The following is a 23,055-nucleotide window of genomic DNA, read 5'->3' as shown; positions in this document are numbered from 1 at the left end:
TAAGCCCTACGCAGCGCACTGAGTAAGCCCTATGCAGTGTACTGAGTAAGCCCTACGCAGCGTACTGAGTAAGCCCTATGCAGTGTACTGAGTAAGCCCTACGCAGCGTACTGAGTAAGCCCTATGCAGTGTACTGAGTAAGCCCTATGCAGTGTACTGAGTAAGCCCTACATCCCATTCCCTGTCAACTAGTTATGAACTATTACTCTCTCACTAGCAGGGTAACAAGGTAAACATGGTCTAGAATAATAAGGTCTGTTACTCTATTGTTTCACTTATCTCCTGCAGTGACTTAATCATGACTAATGATCTTACCAAGACATACAGGAGATAAAGGGTTTTATTCATTCATACAAGGAGGTACATACCTGACAATGGACTTCCATTACAATAGACTAAACAGCCAAATATACAGTATATGTATAATGTGTCAATATAAACCTAGTTATAAATTATATTCATCCTCTATGTTAGATTATTCCACAGCCTGTACAGAGGTCATGTTGCAGCCAGTACCATAGATCAGAAGTTAATCATGTTTAAAACAGCCATCCTATTGACTCATCAAGTGAAGGTTAGCCCTGCTTCAGCCATTTGCTGCATGGAGCAGAACGATCAAGCAGCCAATACAGCGCCTCGATACACCGGATCAATAACCCCAGTCTGACCAATGGGATGGGCTCTATGGATCCACAGCACTCCCCTACCATTATATCCACTCTACTAGCCCTTTCCTGCAGTCAAATTACCTATAGGTCTCATAGGTGAAATGTAATTAATCATTTCATAATTGTTTTAACCTGCCAAAAATGTGATGTTTCTATGTCAAACAGTTCGTAATATTTCAGTCTACTTTGATGTATATAAAGTGTAATATTGGGATGCAAACTCAAGGATAGGGGGTTGGGTTATATAGTTACAGCTGGAGAAAGGGGTAGGACAGGGGTTGGGTTATATAGTTACAGCTGGAGAAAGGGGTAGGACAGGGGTTAGGGTTATATAGTTACAGCTGGAGAAAGGGGTAGGACAGGGGGTTAGGGTTATATAGTTACAGCTGGAGAAAGGGGTAGGACAGGGGGTTGGGTTATATAGTTACAGCTGGAGAAAGGGGTAGGACAGGGGTTAGGGTTATATAGTTACAGCTGGAGAAAGGGGTAGGACAGGGGTTAGGGTTATATAGTTACAGCTGGAGAAAGGGGTAGGACAGGGGGTTGGGTTATATAGTTACAGCTGGAGAAAGGGGAAGGACAGGGGTTAGGGTTATATAGTTACAGCTGGAGAAAGGGGTAGGACAGGGGTTAGGGTTATATAGTTACAGCTGGAGAAAGGGGTAGGACAGGGGGTTGGGTTATATAGTTACAGCTGGAGAAAGGGGTAGGACAGGGGTTAGGGTTATATAGTTACAGCTGGAGAAAGGGGTAGGACAGGGGTTAGGGTTATATAGTTACAGCTGGAGAAAGGGGTAGGACAGGGGGTTAGGGTTATATAGTTACAGCTGGAGAAAGGGGTAGGACAGGGCGTTGGGTTATATAGTTACAGCTGGAGAAAGGGGTAGGACAGGGGTTAGGGTTATATAGTTACAGCTGGAGAAAGGGGTAGGACAGGGGTTAGGGTTATATAGTTACAGCTGGAGAAAGGGGTAGGACAGGGGGTTGGGTTATATAGGTACAGCTGGAGAAAGGGGTAGGACAGGGGTTAGGGTTATATAGTTACAGCTGGAGAAAGGGGTAGGACAGGGGGTTGGGTTATATAGTTACAGCTGGAGAAAGGGGTAGGACAGGGGGTTAGGGTTATATAGTTACAGCTGGAGAAAGGAGTAGGACAGGGGGTTGGGTTATATAGTTACAGCTGGAGAAAGGGGTAGGACAGGGGTTAGGGTTATATAGTTACAGCTGGAGAAAGGGGTAGGACAGGGGGTTGGGTTATATAGTTACAGCTGGAGAAAGGGGTAGGACAGGGGGTTGGGTTATATAGTTACAGCTGGAGAAAGGGGAAGGACAGGGGTTAGGGTTATATAGTTACAGCTGGAGAAAGGGGTAGGACAGGGGTTAGGGTTATATAGTTACAGCTGGAGAAAGGGGTAGGACAGGGGGTTGGGTTATATAGTTACAGCTGGAGAAAGGGGTAGGACAGGGGTTAGGGTTATATAGTTACAGCTGGAGAAAGGGGTAGGACAGGGGGTTGGGTTATATAGTTACAGCTGGAGAAAGGAGTAGGACAGGGGGTTGGGTTATATAGTTACAGCTGGAGAAAGGGGTAGGACAGGGGTTAGGGTTATATAGTTATAGCTGGAGAAAGGGGTAGGACAGGGGTTAGGGTTATATAGTTACAGCTGGAGAAAGGGGTAGGACAGGGGGTTGGGTTATATAGTTACAGCTGGAGAAAGGGGTAGGACGGGGTTAGGGTTATATAGTTACAGCTGGAGAAAGGGGTAGGACAGGGGTCAGGGTTATATAGTTACAGCTGGAGAAAGGGGTAGGACAGGGGGTTAGGGTTATATAGTTACAGCTGGAGAAAGGGGTAGGACAGGGGTTAGGGTTATATAGTTACAGCTGGAGAAAGGGGTAGGACAGGGGTTGGGTTATATAGTTACAGCTGGAGAAAGGGGTAGGACAGGGGTTAGGGTTATATAGTTACAGCTGGAGAAAGGGGTAGGACAGGGGTTAGGGTTATATAGTTACAGCTGGAGAAAGGGGTAAGACAGGGGTTAGGGTTATATAGTTACAGCTGGAGAAAGGGGTAGGACAGGGGGTTAGGGTTATATAGTTACAGCTGGAGAAAGGAGTAGGACAGGGGTTAGGGTTATATAGTTACAGCTGGAGAAAGGGGTAGGACAGGGGGTTAGGGTTATATAGTTACAGCTGGAGAAAGGGGTAGGACAGGGCGTTGGGTTATATAGTTACAGCTGGAGAAAGGGGTAGGACAGGGGTTAGGGTTATATAGTTACAGCTGGAGAAAGGGGTAGGACAGGGGTTAGGGTTATATAGTTACAGCTGGAGAAAGGGGTAGGACAGGGGGTTGGGTTATATAGGTACAGCTGGAGAAAGGGGTAGGACAGGGGTTAGGGTTATATAGTTACAGCTGGAGAAAGGGGTAGGACAGGGGGTTGGGTTATATAGTTACAGCTGGAGAAAGGGGTAGGACAGGGGGTTGGGTTATATAGTTACAGCTGGAGAAAGGGGAAGGACAGGGGTTAGGGTTATATAGTTACAGCTGGAGAAAGGGGTAGGACAGGGGTTAGGGTTATATAGTTACAGCTGGAGAAAGGGGTAGGACAGGGGGTTGGGTTATATAGTTACAGCTGGAGAAAGGGGTAGGACAGGGGTTAGGGTTATATAGTTACAGCTGGAGAAAGGGGTAGGACAGGGGGTTGGGTTATATAGTTACAGCTGGAGAAAGGAGTAGGACAGGGGGTTGGGTTATATAGTTACAGCTGGAGAAAGGGGTAGGACAGGGGTTAGGGTTATATAGTTACAGCTGGAGAAAGGGGTAGGACAGGGGTTAGGGTTATATAGTTACAGCTGGAGAAAGGGGTAGGACAGGGGGTTGGGTTATATAGTTACAGCTGGAGAAAGGGGTAGGACGGGGTTAGGGTTATATAGTTACAGCTGGAGAAAGGGGTAGGACAGGGGTCAGGGTTATATAGTTACAGCTGGAGAAAGGGGTAGGACAGGGGGTTAGGGTTATATAGTTACAGCTGGAGAAAGGGGTAGGACAGGGGTTAGGGTTATATAGTTACAGCTGGAGAAAGGGGTAGGACAGGGGTTGGGTTATATAGTTACAGCTGGAGAAAGGGGTAGGACAGGGGTTAGGGTTATATAGTTACAGCTGGAGAAAGGGGTAGGACAGGGGTTAGGGTTATATAGTTACAGCTGGAGAAAGGGGTAAGACAGGGGTTAGGGTTATATAGTTACAGCTGGAGAAAGGGGTAGGACAGGGGTTGGGTTATATAGTTACAGCTGGAGAAAGGGGTAGGACAGGGGTTAGGGTTATATAGTTACAGCTGGAGAAAGGGGTAGGACAGGGGTTAGGGTTATATAGTTACAGCTGGAGAAAGGGGTAAGACAGGGGTTAGGGTTATATAGTTACAGCTGGAGAAAGGGGTAGGACAGGGGGTTGGGTTATATAGTTACAGCTGGAGAAAGGAGTAGGACAGGGGTTAGGGTTATATAGTTACAGCTGGAGAAAGGGGTAGAACAGGGGTTGGGTTATATAGTTACAGCTGGAGAAAGGAGTAGGACAGGGGGTTGGGTTATATAGGTACAGCTGGAGAAAGGGGTAGGACAGGGGTTAGGGTTATATAGTTACAGCTGGAGAAAGGGGAAGGACAGGGGTTAGGGTTATATAGTTACAGCTGGAGAAAGGGGTAGAACAGGGGTTAGGGTTATATAGTTACAGCTGGAGAAAGGGGTAGAACAGGGTTATATAGTTACAGCTGGAGAAAGGGGTAGGACAGGGGGTTAGGGTTATATAGTTACAGCTGGAGAAAGGAGTAGGACAGGGGTTAGGGTTATATAGTTACAGCTGGAGAAAGGGGTAGGACAGGGGGTTAGGGTTATATAGTTACAGCTGGAGAAAGGAGTAGGACAGGGGTTAGGGTTATATAGTTACAGCTGGAGAAAGGGGTAGAACAGGGGTTGGGTTATATAGTTACAGCTGGAGAAAGGCGTAGGACCTGAGTGCTCTAAGTGCTGCTTCTGTGGACAGTGTAGCGTTATTGGTTAAATGTGTTTGTGGTGGACGGCCGTAAAAAAAAGGAACTGCTGCAGTGTAGTTACTGTCATGGAGGGGTTTAAGCAGGCAGGAACTGATGCAGTGTAGTTACTGTCATGGAGGGGTTTAAGCAGGCAGGAACTGATGCAGTGTAGTTACTGTCATGGAGGGGTTTAAGCAGGCAGGAACTGATGCAGTGTAGTTACTGTCATGGAGGGGTTTAAGCAGGCAGAAACTGATGCAGTGTAGTTACTGTCATGGAGGGGTTTAAGCAGGCAGGAACTGATGCAGTGTAGTTACTGTCATGGAGGGGTTTAAGCAGGCAGGAACTGATGCAGTGTAGTTACTGTCATGGAGGGGTTTAAGCAGGCAGGAACTGATGCAGTGTAGTTACTGTCATGGAGGGGTTTAAGCAGGCAGGAACTGATGCAGTGTAGTTACTGTCATGGAGGGGTTTAAGCAGGCAGAAACTGATGCAGTGTAGTTACTGTCATGGAGGGGTTTAAGCAGGCAGGAACTGATGCATCAGTATGAACGTGTGTGTGTTACTCGGGGGTGGAGTTAAGGCGGACAGTGCTATGAGGCATTGTGGAGGTGGAGGGGTCTGACATGGCCATAGTCTTCACTCCCATCTTCTTCAGAGAGCGCTCATCTGTGACGGACATAGAGCGCGAGTATGCCGGACGAGGGGCTGCTGCAGATGAGAAGGAGAGAGGCAGGGGGGATGAAGGGAACGAAGGGGGAAGAAGAAGTTTAGGGGTTAAATTATTCAAATACACATCCCTTCACAGTTCACACACCCCGAATAAAAATTCAAATACACTTTTTGTTTTCGAAAAGATGAATGGCATGAAATGTTTTTGTGTAAAATCTGCTAGGCTCCTGCAGTAGCATGTTCTGGCCTGTAGGTGGTCAGGACAGCGCAGCGAGCTGCGCAGAGAGAGTGAGCAATGACTGCAAATCCATTTCAGCCCCCTGTCTCGCATACCACACAAACATTCTACGGGCCATACTGTGGCTGCTGCCCTTGATATCATTCAGCAGCAATGCCGAACTTCTCATGACTCACCAGCAGGGGGCAGGGTGACCCCCCCCCCCACACACACACACACACACACACACAAACACACCACGCACACGCACACACACACATACACACTTGGGCTGACATTTGCAGTAAGTGCTGCAATAGCTACCCAAACTCCTTGTTCCAGCCAAACGATATGCCCTACCCACGGACATTAGTTTCTTCTCTGCAATTAGTCTGGATCTGAGTGCCTACCCGACGATTTCTAGAACGCAAACATATTCTAACAGTTCTGATTGGTCCCAGAACACAGGTGGGTAAATCAGCGTTTAGAAAAATTGTCATTGGCTTTGATACTCTGATTGGTTAGAGACTATCCAATCGCTGATTACTTGTAATGAGGGCTGTTTTGTAAAACATCCCTCATTTAGACGTCACCCCAAACTAATTTCAATGATTGTAGTCTCAGACTGAAGTATGTAGCTAACATAGAGCAGAGGAAGAATTCAGTTTGAGTCTCCAGGCAATGTCTCTCCCTGTTGGGCTCCCTCTCCTCTGCTCTCACTGAGCTTCCTTTCTGTGAAATACCCATTTTGCTTCTTCGCTCTCTCTCTTACCTCTTGTTCTCTCAATGATCTTTCTGTCTTTCTCTCCACCTCTCCGTCTCTGCATGCTCTTCCCTTCTTCCCCTCTCTCACTTTTCACCCATTCTTGCGCTTTCTCCCTCCCCCCTACTTTCTCAAAGGTCCCCAATGCTCCCTCTTCTCCCCCTCTTCCATCCACCCATTCTTCCTTCTATCACTCTCTCCTTTCTCTCCACTTTACCTTCTCTCTCTCTCTTCCCACCCCCCCTTTTCTCCTCTCTCCCCTTCTCTATTAAAATATGATACAGAATAGTACAGTAGTAGACTATAGTAATTACTACAGCTGGGTGATATGGACCAAAATCCATATAGCGATAAATTGCCTGTATAGATACAATAATGATAAATAGAACGATAAGTTTCTAACATTAATGTGAACTGCACAGTTTTTATTATTATCCTTTAAAATACTAGTTGTGGTTGAAGCCATCAATGATCTAATTAACAATCACTTCACATTTCTCTAGAGTACTTATCATAATGAATGATATCAGCAAAATGCCTTGGATAAGTGACCGGTGTCGATCATTTTCCGTTTATCATCCCAGCTCTAATAATTACCTGTGTTGTTGTTCTGGGTTGATTTGAGTTTGCTGTTGGTCTGTTCCTGTATCTGTCGCTCATACTCTCTCACATCCTCCAAACTCATCCCTGTAGGGAAAAGCACAGTCGGATGAGATTATAATACATTATTATATCTATGTAACATGTGTGTCATAATGCATTATAACATGTACATCATAATGCATTATAAGCATGTCCGAACAAAAACATACACCAACAGTCAACAGCACATTGAAAAGCATTAATTACGATGTAGTATAATGCATTATAACCATGTCCTATTATTATCATCATGTCCTATATGTTACAGAGCATTAAAACCATGTCCTATTATAATAATGTCCTGTATGTTATAAGGCATTATACCCATGTTCTATTATATTTTTTTTATTTCACCTTTATTTAACCAGGTAGGCTAGTTGAGATCAAGTTCTCATTTACAACTGTGACCTGGCCAAGAATAAAGCAAAGCAGTTCGACACATACAACAGAGTTACACATGGAATAAACAAACATGTAGTCAATAATAATACAGTAGAAAAAAGGCTATATACAGTGTGTGCAAATGAGGTAAGATAAGGGAGGTAAGGCAATAAATAGGCCATGGTGGCGAAGTAATTACAATATACCAATTAAACACTGTAGTGATTGATGTGCAGAAGATGAATGTGCAAGTAGAGATACTGGGGTGCAAAGGAGCAAGATAAATAAATAAATACAGTATTTACAGTGGGCTATACTCGGTGGGCTATACTCGGCCTTGTCTCAGGATGGTAAGTTGGTGGTTGGAGATATCCCTCCAGTGGTGTGGGGGCTGTGCTTTGGCAAAGTGGGTAGGGTTATATCCTGCCTGTTTGGCCCTGTCCGGGGGTTTCATCGGATGGGGCCACAGTGTCTCCTGACCCCTCCTGTCTCAGCCTCCAGTATTTATGCTGCAGTAGTTTATGTGTCGGGGGGCTAGGGTCAGTCTGTTACATCTGGTGTATTTCTCTTGTCTTATCCGGTGTCCTGTGTGAATTGAAATATGCTCTCTCTAATTCTCCCTTTCTTTCTTTCTCTCTCTCAGAGGACCTGAGCCCTAGGACCATGCCTCAGGACTACCTGGCATGATGACTCCTTGCTGTCCTCAGTCCACCTGGCCGTGCTGCTGATCCAGTTTCAACTGTTCTGCCTGCGGCTATGGAACCCTGACCTGTTCACCGGACGTGCTACCTGTCCCAGACCTGCTGTCCCAGACCTGCTGGAACCCTGACCTGTTCACCGGACGTGCTACCTGTCCCAGACCTGCTGTTTTCAACTCTCTAGAGACAGCAGGAGCGGTAGAGATACTCTCAAAGATCGGCTATGAAAAAAAGCCAACTGACACGTACTCTTGAGTTGCTGACTTGTTGCACCCTCGACAACTACTATGATTATTATTATTATTTGACCATGCTCGTCATTTATGAACATTTGAACATCTTGGCCATGTGCTGTTATAATCTCCACCCGGCACAGCCAGAAGAGGACTGGCCACCCCTCATAGCCTGGTTCCTCTCTAGGTTTCTTCCTTGGTTTTGGCCTTTCTAGAGAGTTTTTCCTAGCCACCGTGCTTCTACACCTGCATTGCTTGCTGTTTGGGGTTTTAGGCTGGGTTTCTGTACAGCACTTTGAGATATCAGCTGATGTAAGAAGGGCTATATAAATACATTTGATTTGATTTGAGTATGGGGATGAGGTAGGTGGATGGGCTATGTACAGGTGCAGTGATCTGTGAGCTGCTCTGACAGCTGGTGCTTAAAGCTAGTGAGGGAGATATGAGTCTCCAGCTTCAGTGATTTTTGCAGTTCGTTCCAGTCATTGGCAGCAGAGAACTGGAAGGAAAGGCGGCTAAAGGAGGAATTGGCTTTGGGGGTGACTAGTGAGATATTGTCACGTTCGTGTGGAGAGACGGACCAAGGTGCAGCGTGATTAAAGTTCCACATCTTTTAATAAAGCGAAACTTCCAAACAAAACAAGAAACAAACAACGAACCGTGACATCAGTTTTGCTACATGCACTAACTCAAAACAACATCCCACAAAGCAGGTGGGAACAGGGAACCCTTAAGTATGATCCAATTAGAGACAACGAACATCAGCTGCCTCTAATTGGGAATCATACCAGAGCACCAACATAGAAATATATAACCTAGAACACCCCCTAGTCACGCCCTGACCTACTACATAGAGAACCAGGGGCTCTCTATGGTCAGGGCGTGACAGTACCCCCCCCCCAAGGTGCGGACTCCGGCCGCAAAACCTGAAACCAACTGGGGAGGGTAGGGGGGTGATTAGTGTCGGTGGCGGCTTCGATGCAGGTCGTAGCCCCCGCCCAGACCCCGGATCCGGCCATGGCGCCAGGCTGAACGCCGTGCCTGGACTGGGCATCGGCGCAAAGGAGAGCTCCGGCCATTGAGCTGGGTTGGACGCCGTGCCTGGACTGGGCACCGGCGCAGAGGAAGGCTCCGGCCTTGGAGCGGGATTGGATGCCGTGCCTGGACTGGGCACCGGCGCAAAGGAGGGCTCCGGTCATGGAGCTGGACTGGACACCGTACCTGGACACCGGCACAGAGGAAGGCTCCCACCATGGAGCTGGACTGGACGCCGTGCCTGGACTGGACACCGGCGCAGAGGAAGGCTCCCGCCATGGAGCTGGACTGGACGCCGTGCCTGGACTGGGCACTGGCGCAGAAGAAGGCTCCCGCCATGGAGCAAGACTGGACGCCGTGCCTGGACTGGGCACCGGCGCAGAGGAAGGCTCCTGCCCTGGAGCGGGACTGGACGCCGTGCCTGGACGTTCCGGACTGTGGACCGTCGCAGCAGGTTCCGGACTGTCGACCGTCGCACTTCAGGGCGAGTGCGTGGAGCAGGCGCAGGATGTACCGGACTGGGGAGGCGCACTGGATGCCTGATGCGTGGAGCCGGCACAGGTGGTACCGGACTGGTGACCCGCACTTCAGGGCGAGTGCAGGGAGCAGGCACAGGACGCACCGGACTGGGGATGCGCACTGGGGGCCTGGTGCAAGGAGCCGGCACAGGTGGTACCGGACTGGTGACACGCACTTCAAGGCGAGTGCAAGGATGAGACACAGGACGCACCGGACTGGGGAGGCTCACTGGAGGCCAGAAGCGTGGAGCCGGCCCAAGTTGCACCAGACTGCTAACCGGATCCTCTGGTCGGATGTTGAGCAGAACACACTTGCACAACATCTCTCTCTCTCCCAACTTCCCCATTGCCTCCCTGACAGTCTCTGGCTCTTCAGGGCGAGTGCAGGGAGCAGGCACAGGATCTACCGGGCCGGGGAGGCGCACTTCAGGGCGAGTGCGAGGAGGAGACACAGGACGCACCGGACTGGGGAGGCGCACTGGAGGCCAGATGCGTGGAGCCGGCCCAGGTTTCACCGGACTGATGACATGCTCCTCCAAACGCCTGCGTTGCCGCATACTCCTAGCTAACTCCATTCTCCGGTATCCTTCCTCACGCTGTTCCATCGACTCCCAGGCGGGCTTTGGCACTCTCCTTGGGTCAACCGACCACTTCTCTATCTCCTCCCAGACAGTCTCTGGCTCTTCCCTCTGCTCAGCCACCAGCTCCATGTGCCCCCCCCCCCCCAAAAAAAAAAAAATTAAATCTTGGGGTTTCTGTGGCCGCGGTCCCCGGCGTCATCGCTGTCCTTCCTGCATCCTCTGTGACTCCTGCCAAGGAAGGGTCTCGTGTCCTCCCATGATCTCCTCCCAGGTCCAACTTATTTTCCCCATCGTTGCACACCGCTTGGTCCTTTGTTGGTAGGATATTCTGTCACGTTCGTGTGGAGAGACGGACCAAGGTGCAGCGTGATTAAAGTTCCACATCTTTTAATAAAGCGAAACTTCCAAACAAAACAAGAAACAAACAACGAACCGTGACATCAGTTGTGCTACATGCACTAACTCAAAACAACATCCCACAAAGCAGGTGGGAACAGGGAACCCTTAAGTATGATCCCCAATTAGAGACAACGAACATCAGCTGCCTCTAATTGGGAACCATACCAAGAGCACCAACATAGAAATATATTACCTAGAACACCCCCTAGTCATGCCCTGACCTACTACACCATAGAGAACCAAGGGCTCTCTATGGTCAGGGCGTGACAGATATACCTGCTGGAGGGCGTGCTACGGGTGGGTGCTGCTATGGTGACCAGTGAGCTGAGATAAGGCGGGGCTTTATCTTGCAGAGACTTGTAGATGACCTGGACCCAGTGGGTTTGGCGATGAGTATGAAGCGAGAGCCAGCCAACGAGAGCGCACAGGTCGCAATGGTGGGTAGTATATGGGGCTTTGGTGACAAAACGGATGGCACTGTGATAGACTGCATCCAATTTGCTGAGTAGAGTGTTGGAGGCTATTTTGTAAATGACATCGTCGAAGTCGAGGATCGGTAGGATGGTCAGTTTTACGAGGGTATGTTTGGCAGCATGAGTGAAGGATGCTTTGTTGAGAAATAGGAAGCCGATTCTAGATTGGAGATGCTTAATGTGAGTCTGGAAGGAGAGTTTACAGCCTAACAAGACACCTAGGTATTTGTAGTTATCCACATATTCTAAGTCAGAACCGTCCAGAGTAGTGATGCTGGACGGGTGGGCAGCGATCGATTGAAGAGCATGCATTTAGTTTTACGTGCATTTAAGAGCAGTTGGAGGCAAATAATCATGTCCTATATGTTATAAGGCATTATAACCATGTTCTATAATATAAAGCATTATACCCATGTTCTATTATAATCATGTCCTATTATAATAATATCTTATATGATATGAAGCATTATAACCTTGTTCTATAATATAAAGCATTATAACCATGTCCTACTATCATCATCATCATCATCATGTCCTATTATCATGTGTTCTATATCATATGTTATAGAGCATTATAAACATGTCCTATTATCATGTCCTATATGTTAGAGCATTAAAACCATGGTGCTATTATAATCATGTTCTATATGTTAAAGCATTATAACCATGGTCCTATTATAATCATGTTCTATATGTTAAAGCATTATAACCATGGTCCTATTATAATCATGTTCTATATGTTAAAGCATTATAACCATGGTTCTATTATAATCATGTTCTATATGTTAAAGCATTATAACCATGGTCCTATTATAATCATGTTCTATATGTTATGAAGCATTACAACCATGTCCTATGTGTTTTAAGGCATTATAATCATGTCCATTATGTTATAAAGCATTATAACCATGTCCTACTATAATCATGTCCTATATGTTATAAAACATTATAACTATGTCCTATTATAAACATGTTCTTTCTGTATGTTATGAAGCATTATAACCATGCCCTATGTTAGAAATCATTATACCACGTCATATTATAAACATGTTCTATATGTTATGAAGCATTATAGCCATGCCCTATTATAATCATGTCCTATACTTTAATGCATTACAAACATGTTCTATAATATAATGCATTATAAACATGTTCTATAATATAATGCATTACAACCATGTCCTATTATAATCATGCGCTATATGTTATAAGGCATTATAACCATGTCCTCTACTGACCGTGCCATTCGTCTGTCCAGGCCACAGCCTGTCTGTGTCCCACCAGTAGGATGTCCTGGATGTTCTGCCAGATCATACACATAAGAGAAAATATATTTCTTACATCAAAGAAACACATCCAAAGGTGTTCAGCAGGTGCTGCTGGAGATCAGTGTATATGTTGAGCAAAAAGAAAAGATTCCCCACACGCAATCTATGCTGTCAAATGTGTTTCCTTAAACAACATTTTGACCCTTAGGTCTTTATCAGGTACTCAACCTGATGCATGATGGTAAATGTAGTTTCCTCTCACCCTGTGTATGAAGTCCTCAGTCTTGCCCTGGAAGCCGTAGACTTCGAAACTGCACTGCACCCTCTTATAGGAGCACATGATGGGGGTGCTGTCCTTACGCCACCCTTCCACCAGGGGGCCTCGGCTCGTCTTCTCAGACACCCAGCGACTCAGGTCCTACAGAGATAAAGTACACATTACCTGCTGACTGAGCTAAATCGCTGGCCGGTGTGTAGAGGGGGAGGGTGAGTGTGTGGGAGTGTGTGCAGGCCTGTGTGAGCAGGCTGTTGCTCAATACCTCACATATAATCTCTGAATGATTCAACATGATAGGCATCTGTGGCCCAAGATGCATTGACTATACACGCGTCTGTGTATTTATGTTTGTGTTTATCTACAGTACGTCTTCCTCTGTCTCTGCGTGAGATAGTGTGTGTGTGTGTGTGTGTGTGTTTTCAGCTATGTGTCTTGCTGATTGACCTTTGTTTCTGAAGTTACTGCAACTGGGGAAGTCAGGAGGAGGAAATGTGTGTGTACAAGCTAGTACCTCTGTCTCCTTGTAGTGTTTGTCAGGGATGGGGTCAATGAGGATATCCAGGTGGCTCACGCTCTCTGCAGGGGTGGGCCTGTCTCCAAATACCTGCAACGGAGCAGAGATGGAAGTCACCCGAAATAGACTGACACACACACACTGGAGCCAGGGACTAGTAGATGAGGAAATAGACTGACACACACACACTGGAGCCAGGGACTAGTAGATGAGGAAATAGACTGACACACACACACTGGAGCCAGGGACTAGTAGATGAGGAAATAGACTGACACACACACACACACACACACTGGAGCCAGGGACTAGATGAGGAAATAGACTGACACACACACACACTGGAGCCAGGGACTAGTAAATGAGGAAATAGACTGACACACACACACTGGAGCCAGGGACTAGTAGATGAGGAAATAGACTGACACACACACACTGGAGCCAGGGACTAGTAGATGAGGAAATTGACTGACACACACACACTGGAGCCAGGGACTAGTAGATGAGGAAATAGACTGACACACACACACTGGAGCCAGGGACTAGTAGATGAGGAAATAGACTGACACACACACACTGGAGCCAGGGACTAGTAGATGAGGAAATAGACTGACACACACACACACTGGAGCCAGGGACTAGTAGATGAGGAAATAGACTGACACACACACACTGGAGCCAGGGACTAGTAGATGAGGAAATAGACTGACACACACACACTGGAGCCAGGGACTAGTAGATGAGGAAATAGACTGACACACACACACACTGGAGCCAGGGACTAGTAGATGAGGAAATAGACTGACACACACACACTGGAGCCAGGGACTAGTAGATGAGGAAATAGACGTAATAGTGATGTCACACAATGTGTCACCCATCATAATACTCCACCCTCAGGCTTTGAGCAAATCATTCCACTACAGCAAAACACCACACACAGACAGACAGACAGACAGACAGACAGACAGACAGACAGACAGACAGACAGACAGACAGACAGACAGACAGACAGACAGACAGACAGACAGACAGACAGACAGACAGACAGACAGACAGACAGACAGACAGACAGACAGACAGACAGAGAGAGCCATGGAGATTAGGGGAGAGAGAAAGAGGTGGAGAGAAGGGGTAAGGGAGAGAGAGAGAGAGGGAGCACACTAAATCACAGAGAAAGAGAGAGACAAGCAGAGAGGGAGCAGGCGAGGATGGACGAGCAGGGGTGAAAGAGGAGAGAGAGAACAAGACACTTATCAAAGAAAGAGAGATAAAAGTCACTGTTCTTTCTGTTCTGTTCTGTCCCCTTGTCTTGACAGAAAGTGAAAGAGAGAGTAATGTCTCTTTTGAAGATGTTCATTCCTCTGCTGGTATTTAACAAAGAGAAGAGCAGGGAGACAAACCCACAGCCAGATAATCAGCTGTGTTTCAGATCCTATTATGCCGTGTATCTTGTGTTTAAGAACCTGTTCTCTCATATAAGGTATCTATTGTCCATCTGTCTGTCTGACTGTTGACACTTGTCATAGTTCCCATTTTTCCATGTCAAAAGCATTGTTTTACCTCCTCCTTTAAACCTGCTGATATTCCTCTGTTTGGTTGTGCTTTTGGGCTCTTTAGATGTCTTCTATGCTGTTGTGTGTTGTAATAGAGGTGTATGTATGGGTGTGGTGTGTGTGTGTGGGAGCATGTGTGCATTAATGTGTGTGTGCGCGTGTGTTTCTGCTAAAATGAACACATGTAACCTGTAGCTGGGAGAAGGCTGAAACAAGCTTCGCCACATTTCTGGATACACATACTAACAGCCAACAGCCAGATGAGTTCAGTCTTGTTCCCAGGTTTCTATCCCAAAATGACAGGGGCACGCTGTAGGGACAAACCAGCTCAGAATTGTGTTTGTGTGTCAGAATTCCGTGACAAGGCCAGAAAAGGTGGTGAAACAAGCCTGTAATACAAGCATGTACTCTTCTTTCTCCCTCTCACACAAATACAGTGGATGGCTAATAGTGCCGCTATTGCATTCTGGGCTTTGCTTGTTTCCCTTATAATGGCCACATCAATTTGATGAGTATTCTCCTTACACTGCAGAGAAGATAAACATCTCTCCCCCCCTCCCTCCCCCTCCCCCCTTCCCAGTCTCTCACCCCCCTTCTCTCTCTCCCTCTCCCACCCTTCCTTCAGTCTCTCACCCCCCTTCACTCTCTCCCTCTCCCACCCTTCTTTCAGTCTCTCACCCCCCCTTCTCTCTCTCCTTCAGTCATACTCACATTATTGTTGTCACCATTGTTGTTCTCAAACCTGGTCTCAATACGGATGCTGAACTTGGGAAGGAAGGAGACCTACAGTAGATGAAGGATGGATGCGAATGGAGAGAAGGAGGGAGAGAGAGAGAAGGAGAAGGATGGAGAGACGGAGGGAGAGGAGTAGACAGATGAGGTTATGTACACAGACATTTGGAGAGGGATGAGCTCTACTGCATGCCTCATGCAAATTATGTGTGAATACTTACTGAGTACTCTGTAGCACACACCACAGAAGTTCCATACGGATAGAGAGGAACATCATTAGTGACACACCACACACACACATATTTCAAAACATGTGGAACGAAAGATGATTAAAGTAAATCGGGTCTAGATAAGGCAGATTGTGTGCAGACAAGGAGACCGTTGATTTAACCCTATAGGAAGAACAGGTTGGTAGCAGGTGAAACGGCTGTGTTTGTGGTGGATAGAATAGTGTTGTCAGACCTGTGATGGTGTAAGGGTAGAAGTTCCAGGCCTTCTCTGTCACATAGAAGACCCTGGGGACAAACACACTCACCCAGGATGGCAGTTTACTGTCAGAGAGAGAGACAGACAGAGGGGAGGAATGTACTGTTATCGTCGCTGAGGTATGTGTGCGGTATGATCTAGGGCTAGGCCATTGGGGTGGGTGTGGGATAGTAGGTGTGTGTGTGTCTTACTGCTGGTATCATTTCTTGGTTGAGCAGTGCTAGGAGTGTGTGAGGTACAGTGGGTGTGTGTATGTGAGGTACAGCTACACCATCGAGAGCATCCTGACAGGTTGCATCACCGCCTGGTATGGCAACTTCTCGGCATCTGACCTTAAGGCACTACAGAGGGTAGTGCGTACGGCCCAGTACATCACTGGGGCCAAGCTTCCTGCCACCCAGGACCTATATAATAATCGGTGTCAGAGGAATGCCCATTAAATTGTCAGAGACTCCAGTCTCCCTAGTCATAGACTGTTCTCTCTGCTACCGCACAGCAAGCGGTACCGCAGCGCCAAGTCTAGGACCAAAAGGCTCCTTAACAGCTTCTACCCCCAAGCCATAAGACTGCTGAACAGTTAATCAAATGGCCACCGGACTATTACATTGACCCCCCCCCCGCCCCCATTTGTTTTGTACACTGCTGCTACACACTGTTTATTATCTATGGATAGTCACTTCACCCCTACCTCCATGTACAAAATCACCTCTAACCTGTACCCCCGCACACTGACTCGGTACCGGTACCCCCTGTATATAGCCTCGTTATTGTTATGTTATTGTGTTACTTTAGTTTATTATTAAAAAATGTCTAAACACTTCTTGAACAGCACTGTTGATTAAGGGTTTGGAAGTAAGCATTTCATTGTAAGGTCTACACCTGTTGTATTCGGCGCATGTGACAAAGTTTGATTTGAGGTACAGTGTTAATGTGGGTGTGTTACCTATTGAGGTAGATGCGTTTCTCTGTGAGCTGTCCCAGGCCGTGTTGGGGATGTGTGTCTGGTTGGTTCCTCACCACCTCCACTCCCTCCCCTCCTCCGCTCTGCTCATTACTGTGTTTACTGATCATGTACAGCTGCCCAATCTTATACTGGGAGGGGGGGGGGAGAGAGAGAGAGAGTCAATTCACACAGTCCTGTCAATACCACATCCTTCTTCCTTCTTCCAATTAATGTAGATCGTACACATTAAATATGTACTTACATAGCAGTCAGTTAATTCATCATAAAACCGGACGCTTTTATGGACTGCTCACGGTGAGCTTTTCTTGGGAACATAGGTCAGCTCACCCTCCTCCAAACCCCTAACCTTATCCATTAGGAAATCAATTAACAACTAACCTTAGATCAGTGAAAAGGCTGACTTCTTCCTGTGTGTGCCCTGACCATTAGCTTGGTGTGGAAACGTCAGTCACCTGTATACTGAATGGATTAAAATAAATGCATTTCTGCCTTTTGTTTTTTGAGAGCTGACTCAAATGTTCTGCCTCAGATGTTCTGTCTCAAATGTGTCATTTTGGAAGTTTTCCTTGGTATTCCTGTTATTTGGGCTCCCGAGTGGCACAGCGGTCTAGGGCACTGCATCTCAGTGCAAGAGGCATCACTGCAGTCCCTGGTTCGAATCCAGGCTGCATTACTGTACATCCGGCTGTGATTGGGAGTCCCATAGGGCGGCCTACCCCGGGTTTTTCCGGGGTAGGCCATCATTGTCAATAAGAACCTCTTAACTGACTTTCTAGTTAAATAAAGGTTAAATGTAAAAAAATGTAGATTTTAAAATGTATTTAAAATATTTTTGCAATTGTTGTCAAGCACCCCTCCTTTCCTTTGTTGAAGCATGGAACCCCACCTGAACTCTGACCTTAGACCAGTAGTATCTAGCTGTTACTTGCCCAAGTCCTTAAGGCAGTGATAAGACTTGGGTTGGGAAACCCAGAACCAGTGATTGACAGTGTTTACCTAGTCCTGTCCTATAGAGATGTTAAGATCACTGAATGTCTATCTATGTCTCTGTTCTGGCCATTCTCTATGTGAATGGATATCTATGTCTCTGTTCTGGTCATTCTCTATGTGAATGGATATCAATGTCTCTGGTCTGGCCACTCTATGTGAATGTGTCACCCACCCTTTGACTAACAACACAAACCCACACAGCGTTATGTTTCTCTTTGACTTCAGATCACTGTGACAGTTTTGTGGTTAATGTGTTGTACTGATGATGACTGAAACACACAGTGCAGTAAGACAGCAACTATATTATGTGAATATGTGCCCCACCCTTTGACTAAAAACGAAACACACACACATACCTGTCTTAATTTGTCCCCCAGCTTTTGACTAAATATGAAACACACGTACCTGTGTCTTAATCCGCCAACCTACTAGTACAACCAGCTACACTCCCCTCAGAATTAGAAGTGTGTGTGTGTGTGTGTGTGTGTGTGTGTGTGTGTGTGTGTGTGTGTGTTTGTGTGTGTGCAGATATTGCATAAACAGTGCTATGGTTTGAATGTGGAACTATAAGCTGATCCCACTAAAGCTGCATAGGAATCTTAATGCGCTTCCCCCATCAGACCGTGAGAGTCAGAGTTCCACACGTGGAATGGATCTCACCTTAGGATTTGGTTCTGTGTGATTTTACAGAGACTATTTTCAGATAGATACACACAAGCCACTGATCCAGGGGTTTTTCTGCAAAGAAAAGTCTTGGGCGGGCCTCCTAAGTGTTTTTTCGGGCTGCCTATGTCCAAACAGTTAAAAAATATATAATAAAATAATAAGGATGGAAAAACGTTGTCAGTGTAAACTTAAATGATTAAAACCAGATATAAAGTATGTAGAAAAGATAACAGACCTACAGCTGAAGTCTGAAGTTTACATACACCTTAGCCAAATACATTTCAACTTAGTTTTTCACAATTCCTGACATTTAATCCTAGTAAAAATTCCCTGTCTTAGGTCAGTTAGGATCACCACTTTATTTTATGAATGTGAAATGTCAGAATAATAGTAGAGAGAATGATTTATTTCAGCTTTTATTTCTTTCATCATATTCCCAGTGGGTCAGAAGTTTACATGCAATCAATTAGTATTTGGTAGCGTTGCATTTAAATTGTTTAACTTGGGTCAAACGTTTAGGGTAGCTGTCCACAAGCTTCCCACAATATGTTGGGTGAATTTTGGCCCATTACTCCTGACAGAGCTGGTGTAACTGAGTCAGGTTTGTAGGCCTCCTTGCTCGCACTGGCTTTTTCAGATCTGCCCACAAATTTTCTATGGGATTGAGGTCAGGGCTTTGTGATGGCCACTCCAATACCTTGACTTTGTTGTCCTTAAGCCATTTTGCCACAACTTTGGAAGTATGCTTGGGGTCATTGTCCATTTGGAAGACCCATTTGCGACCAAGCTTTAACTTCCTGACTTTTGTCTTGATGTTGCTTCAATATATCCAATTTTCCTCCACATGATGCCATCTATTTTGTGAAGTGCACCAGTCCCTCCTGCAGCAAAGCACCCCCACAACATGATGCTGCCACCCGCGTGCTTCACGGTTGGGATGGTGTTCTGCGGCTTTGAAGCGTCTCCCTTTTTCCTCCAAACATAACGATGGTCATTATGGCCAAACAGTTCTATTTTTGTTTCATCAGACCAGAGGACATTTCTCCAAAAAGTAGGATCTTTGTCCCCATGTGCAGTTGCAAACCGTAGTCTGGCTTTTTTATGGCTGTTTTGGAGCAGTGGCTTCTTCCTTGCTGAGCGGCCTTTCAGGTTATGTCGATATAGGACTCATTTTACTGTGGATATAAATACTTTTGTACCTGTTTCCTCCAGCATCTTCACAAGGTCCTTTGCTGTTGTTCTGGGATTGATTTGCACTTTTCGCACCAAAGTACGTTCATCTCTAGGAGACAGAATGCGTCTCCTTCCTGAGCGGTATGACGGCTGTGTGGTCCCATGGTGTTTATACTTGTATGCTATTGTTTGTACAGATGAACACGGTACCTTCAGGCGTTTGGAAATTGCTCCCAAGGATGAACCAGACTTGTGGAGGTCTATAAAAATATATATATTTTGATTTTCCCATGAAGTCAAGCAAAGAGGCAATGAGTTTGAAGGTAGGCCTTGAAATACACCCACTGGTACACCTCCAGTTGACTCAAATTATGTCAATTCAGAAGCTTCTAAAGCCATGACATCATTTTCTGGAATTTCCCAAGCTGTTTAAAGGCACAGTCAACTTAGTGTATGTAAACTTCTGACCCACTGGAATTGTGATACAGTGAATTATAAGTGAAATAATCTGTATGTAAACAATTGTTGTAAAAATTACTTGTGTCATGCACAAAGTAGATGTCCTAACTGACTTGCCAAAACTGTAGTTTGTTAACAAGAAATTTGTGGAGTGGTTGAAAAATGAGTTTTAATGACTCCAACCTGAGTGCATGTAAACTTCCAACTTCAATTGTATATATTTTTATACGATTATCTTTAAGGACCAACAGTCACCAACATGAGAGAGAGAAATAAGTTGAGGGACAGTGTCTGACAGACCAATAAACCTGCACATGTCCTCTACTGTATGATCATTGTTATTGTTGAATGTATGGTTATTCTGACCCTTGGTTATTGTTGTTACTGTTGTCCCGTTGACAATATTTGATTCTCATTTTTATTTATTTTTATATTGTAAATATCCAAAATAAGCTTTGGCAATATGTATATTGTTACGTCATGCCAATAAAGCGAATTGAATTGAATTGAATTGAAAATTGAAAGTCTGTGATAATCTAAAATTCCAAAAATTATACATTCAGGAGTGTTTTTGTCATGGCATGGGGCCTCCATTGACTTTGTTATAATTTTTGAGTCACTCACATAGCATAAGCCATGGCAACATGTTTAGAATGGCAGGAAAATAGCTTTAAAACTGCACATTTTTCTCTTAGTCTCAACAGGAAGGCCTCAAACATTTTAGGTCGGCCAACGCACCATTGGCCAGGCCCACCACCTAAGCCCCATTTTGATCCATAAAAACCCTGTGATCCCTCTAGCTAAAGCTTCTACAAACACTAAAACATTAGAGCTTAAAGTTAGCTTAAAGTTCGCTCTAAAGTTTGTCACGTTTCCAGACCACAGAAGTGGTCTAACAACCGACCAAAGTTGGTTTTAGAGTGAAGTATCAATGGAAGTTTCCGTCACGACATGTTGTAATAATAACCAACTACATAACACAGATAGCTTAGACAGATAGCTCAGACTTAAACACTATGACAGGGAGAACTGCTTTGTTCTGGTGGTTGGAGGGAATGAGGACCTTCCCTTTGAAGGTACTCTAGAGCACCTTCCCCCTAAACCCTCGTCCACCCACCACTTCTTACTCCCTGGCGGAATCTGTCCTTTGTTTTTAACTTCCAGGCAAAATGCCTTCGTTGAAGTTTGTAAGCCTCAACCAGTCCAACTTGTTGTGAGGTTAAAAATAAAATTTTAAATAAAAAAAAGAGAGAGAGAGCGAGAGAGAGAAACAGCTGAGGTTAGGTACATGCAGAACCATACAGAGTGCCAGCCACATGAACAACACTACTCTACTACAGGATGCCTGTGCGTAATGTTGTTACAGATGTAGGATCTTAATTTGAGCCAGAATGCTACAACAGGAAAATAATCCTGCAACAACAGGAAATCTGAATTATTATATGGATTATAATGAATGGACATTTTTGTCGGGGGTGATACATTTATCGTAAACTAAACCCTTAAATCCACGCCAAGCTGTCCTGCAACAGGGTGATCATTTGAAGATTCTACATCTGTATTCTAGCAACATTTTCAAGATCACATTAAAATCTGTCACCTTATTTTAACAACAGTGGTATACAGTACACACACAGTCAATCACACAAGCACGAACACACACACACAGAGACCACGAAAACACAGACCCCCGACACACACATGTTCACAGACAAACACACACATCCAGTGTACACACACTTACCTCTTCCACAGTTAGTGGCATGCATATTCTATACTCCTTCAACAACATGGTTCAATCGTGTAGTGAACGTCTGTCTGTCTTTGCTTGTCCTAACTCTCCTGTTGCATAGTAAGTGTGCTTAAGGAATTACAGTGCACAGCACCTACTTCGGACTGCAGTGACCTCCTTTCTCTCTCTTTCTCACCCTTTATTTTCCTGTCAGTGCTTCATTGAAGTCCAGTCCACTCTGTCAATGTGTATCTATTTGTTTTTTTCTTTTTTCCCCTCGCTCTCTCCTTTTTGTTTATCTCCTGATTAATATCCTCACTCCCTCTGTCAACATTCAACTGTTGTCCTTCCCTTTCTCTCTACCCATGGTTCCCCCTCTCCCTATCCCCCTGGTTTTCCCCTATGCCTCTCTCTTTCTCCGTTGCCCTTATTGTTTACTCTTTCTTTGTTCTCCACTTTTCTTTGTTCTTTCTTCTCCTCCAGTGAGCAACAGGTAATTAACTTGTGAAGTAAGACTGAAACCTTCTCAACTCCATAATCCACACTATCGTACCTGTCCTGCTATTCTCTCTCTCTCTCCTGTCTCTCTTACTTTCGTTCTCTGGACTGCTCTCACGTGTAACCTTGCTCTCTGCTCGGCACTCCTCCCTCTTCCCTTCGCCGCCCTCCCCTGCTTTCAGTTCCTCACAAATTCCTTCGCTTGTGCCTTCTCCCCCTCCCTGTCTCGCCCTCCACATCTTCTCACGCCCACCTTACTTTACCTTTGTACCGGTTTCTGCTCTCTCTCACACAGCCAAAGTTGACAGCTCTCAGCTGATATGAATGGCTAGCACTGAGCAGTAGTCAAGTGGTGGGTTGGATTAAATATTAGCAGAGAGCTATGAGTGCTTCTATTAAGCACAGCCCCAGCATTTATATTGTATTACCATGACC

The 23,055-nt window shown here is 45.7% G+C and overlaps 1 protein-coding gene across 1 annotated transcript; it reads right to left on the bottom strand.

The window, feature by feature from the left end:
- Positions 1-322: 322 nt before the first annotated feature.
- On the bottom strand, positions 323-22,807 carry LOC106605783 (phosphatidylinositol transfer protein cytoplasmic 1b). The gene is made up of 10 exons (XM_082975545.1): positions 22,135-22,807; positions 17,082-17,230; positions 16,115-16,203; positions 15,874-15,881; positions 15,599-15,703; positions 13,365-13,427; positions 12,839-12,994; positions 12,547-12,610; positions 6,946-7,035; positions 323-5,407 (listed from the first exon to the last, which is right to left on the bottom strand). The coding sequence occupies exons 1-10, from the start codon at positions 22,180-22,182 to the stop codon at positions 5,259-5,261; spliced, it is 921 nt and encodes a 306-aa protein (XP_082831671.1). The 5' UTR covers positions 22,183-22,807; the 3' UTR covers positions 323-5,258.
- Positions 22,808-23,055: the final 248 nt, after the last annotated feature.

The sequence above is a fragment of the Salmo salar genome, chromosome 05 (genome assembly GCF_965601325.2).
Source record: "Salmo salar chromosome 05, fSalSal1, whole genome shotgun sequence".
Classification (NCBI taxonomy): domain Eukaryota; kingdom Metazoa; phylum Chordata; class Actinopteri; order Salmoniformes; family Salmonidae; genus Salmo; species Salmo salar.
This window is presented reverse-complemented; position numbering and strand designations above follow the sequence as displayed.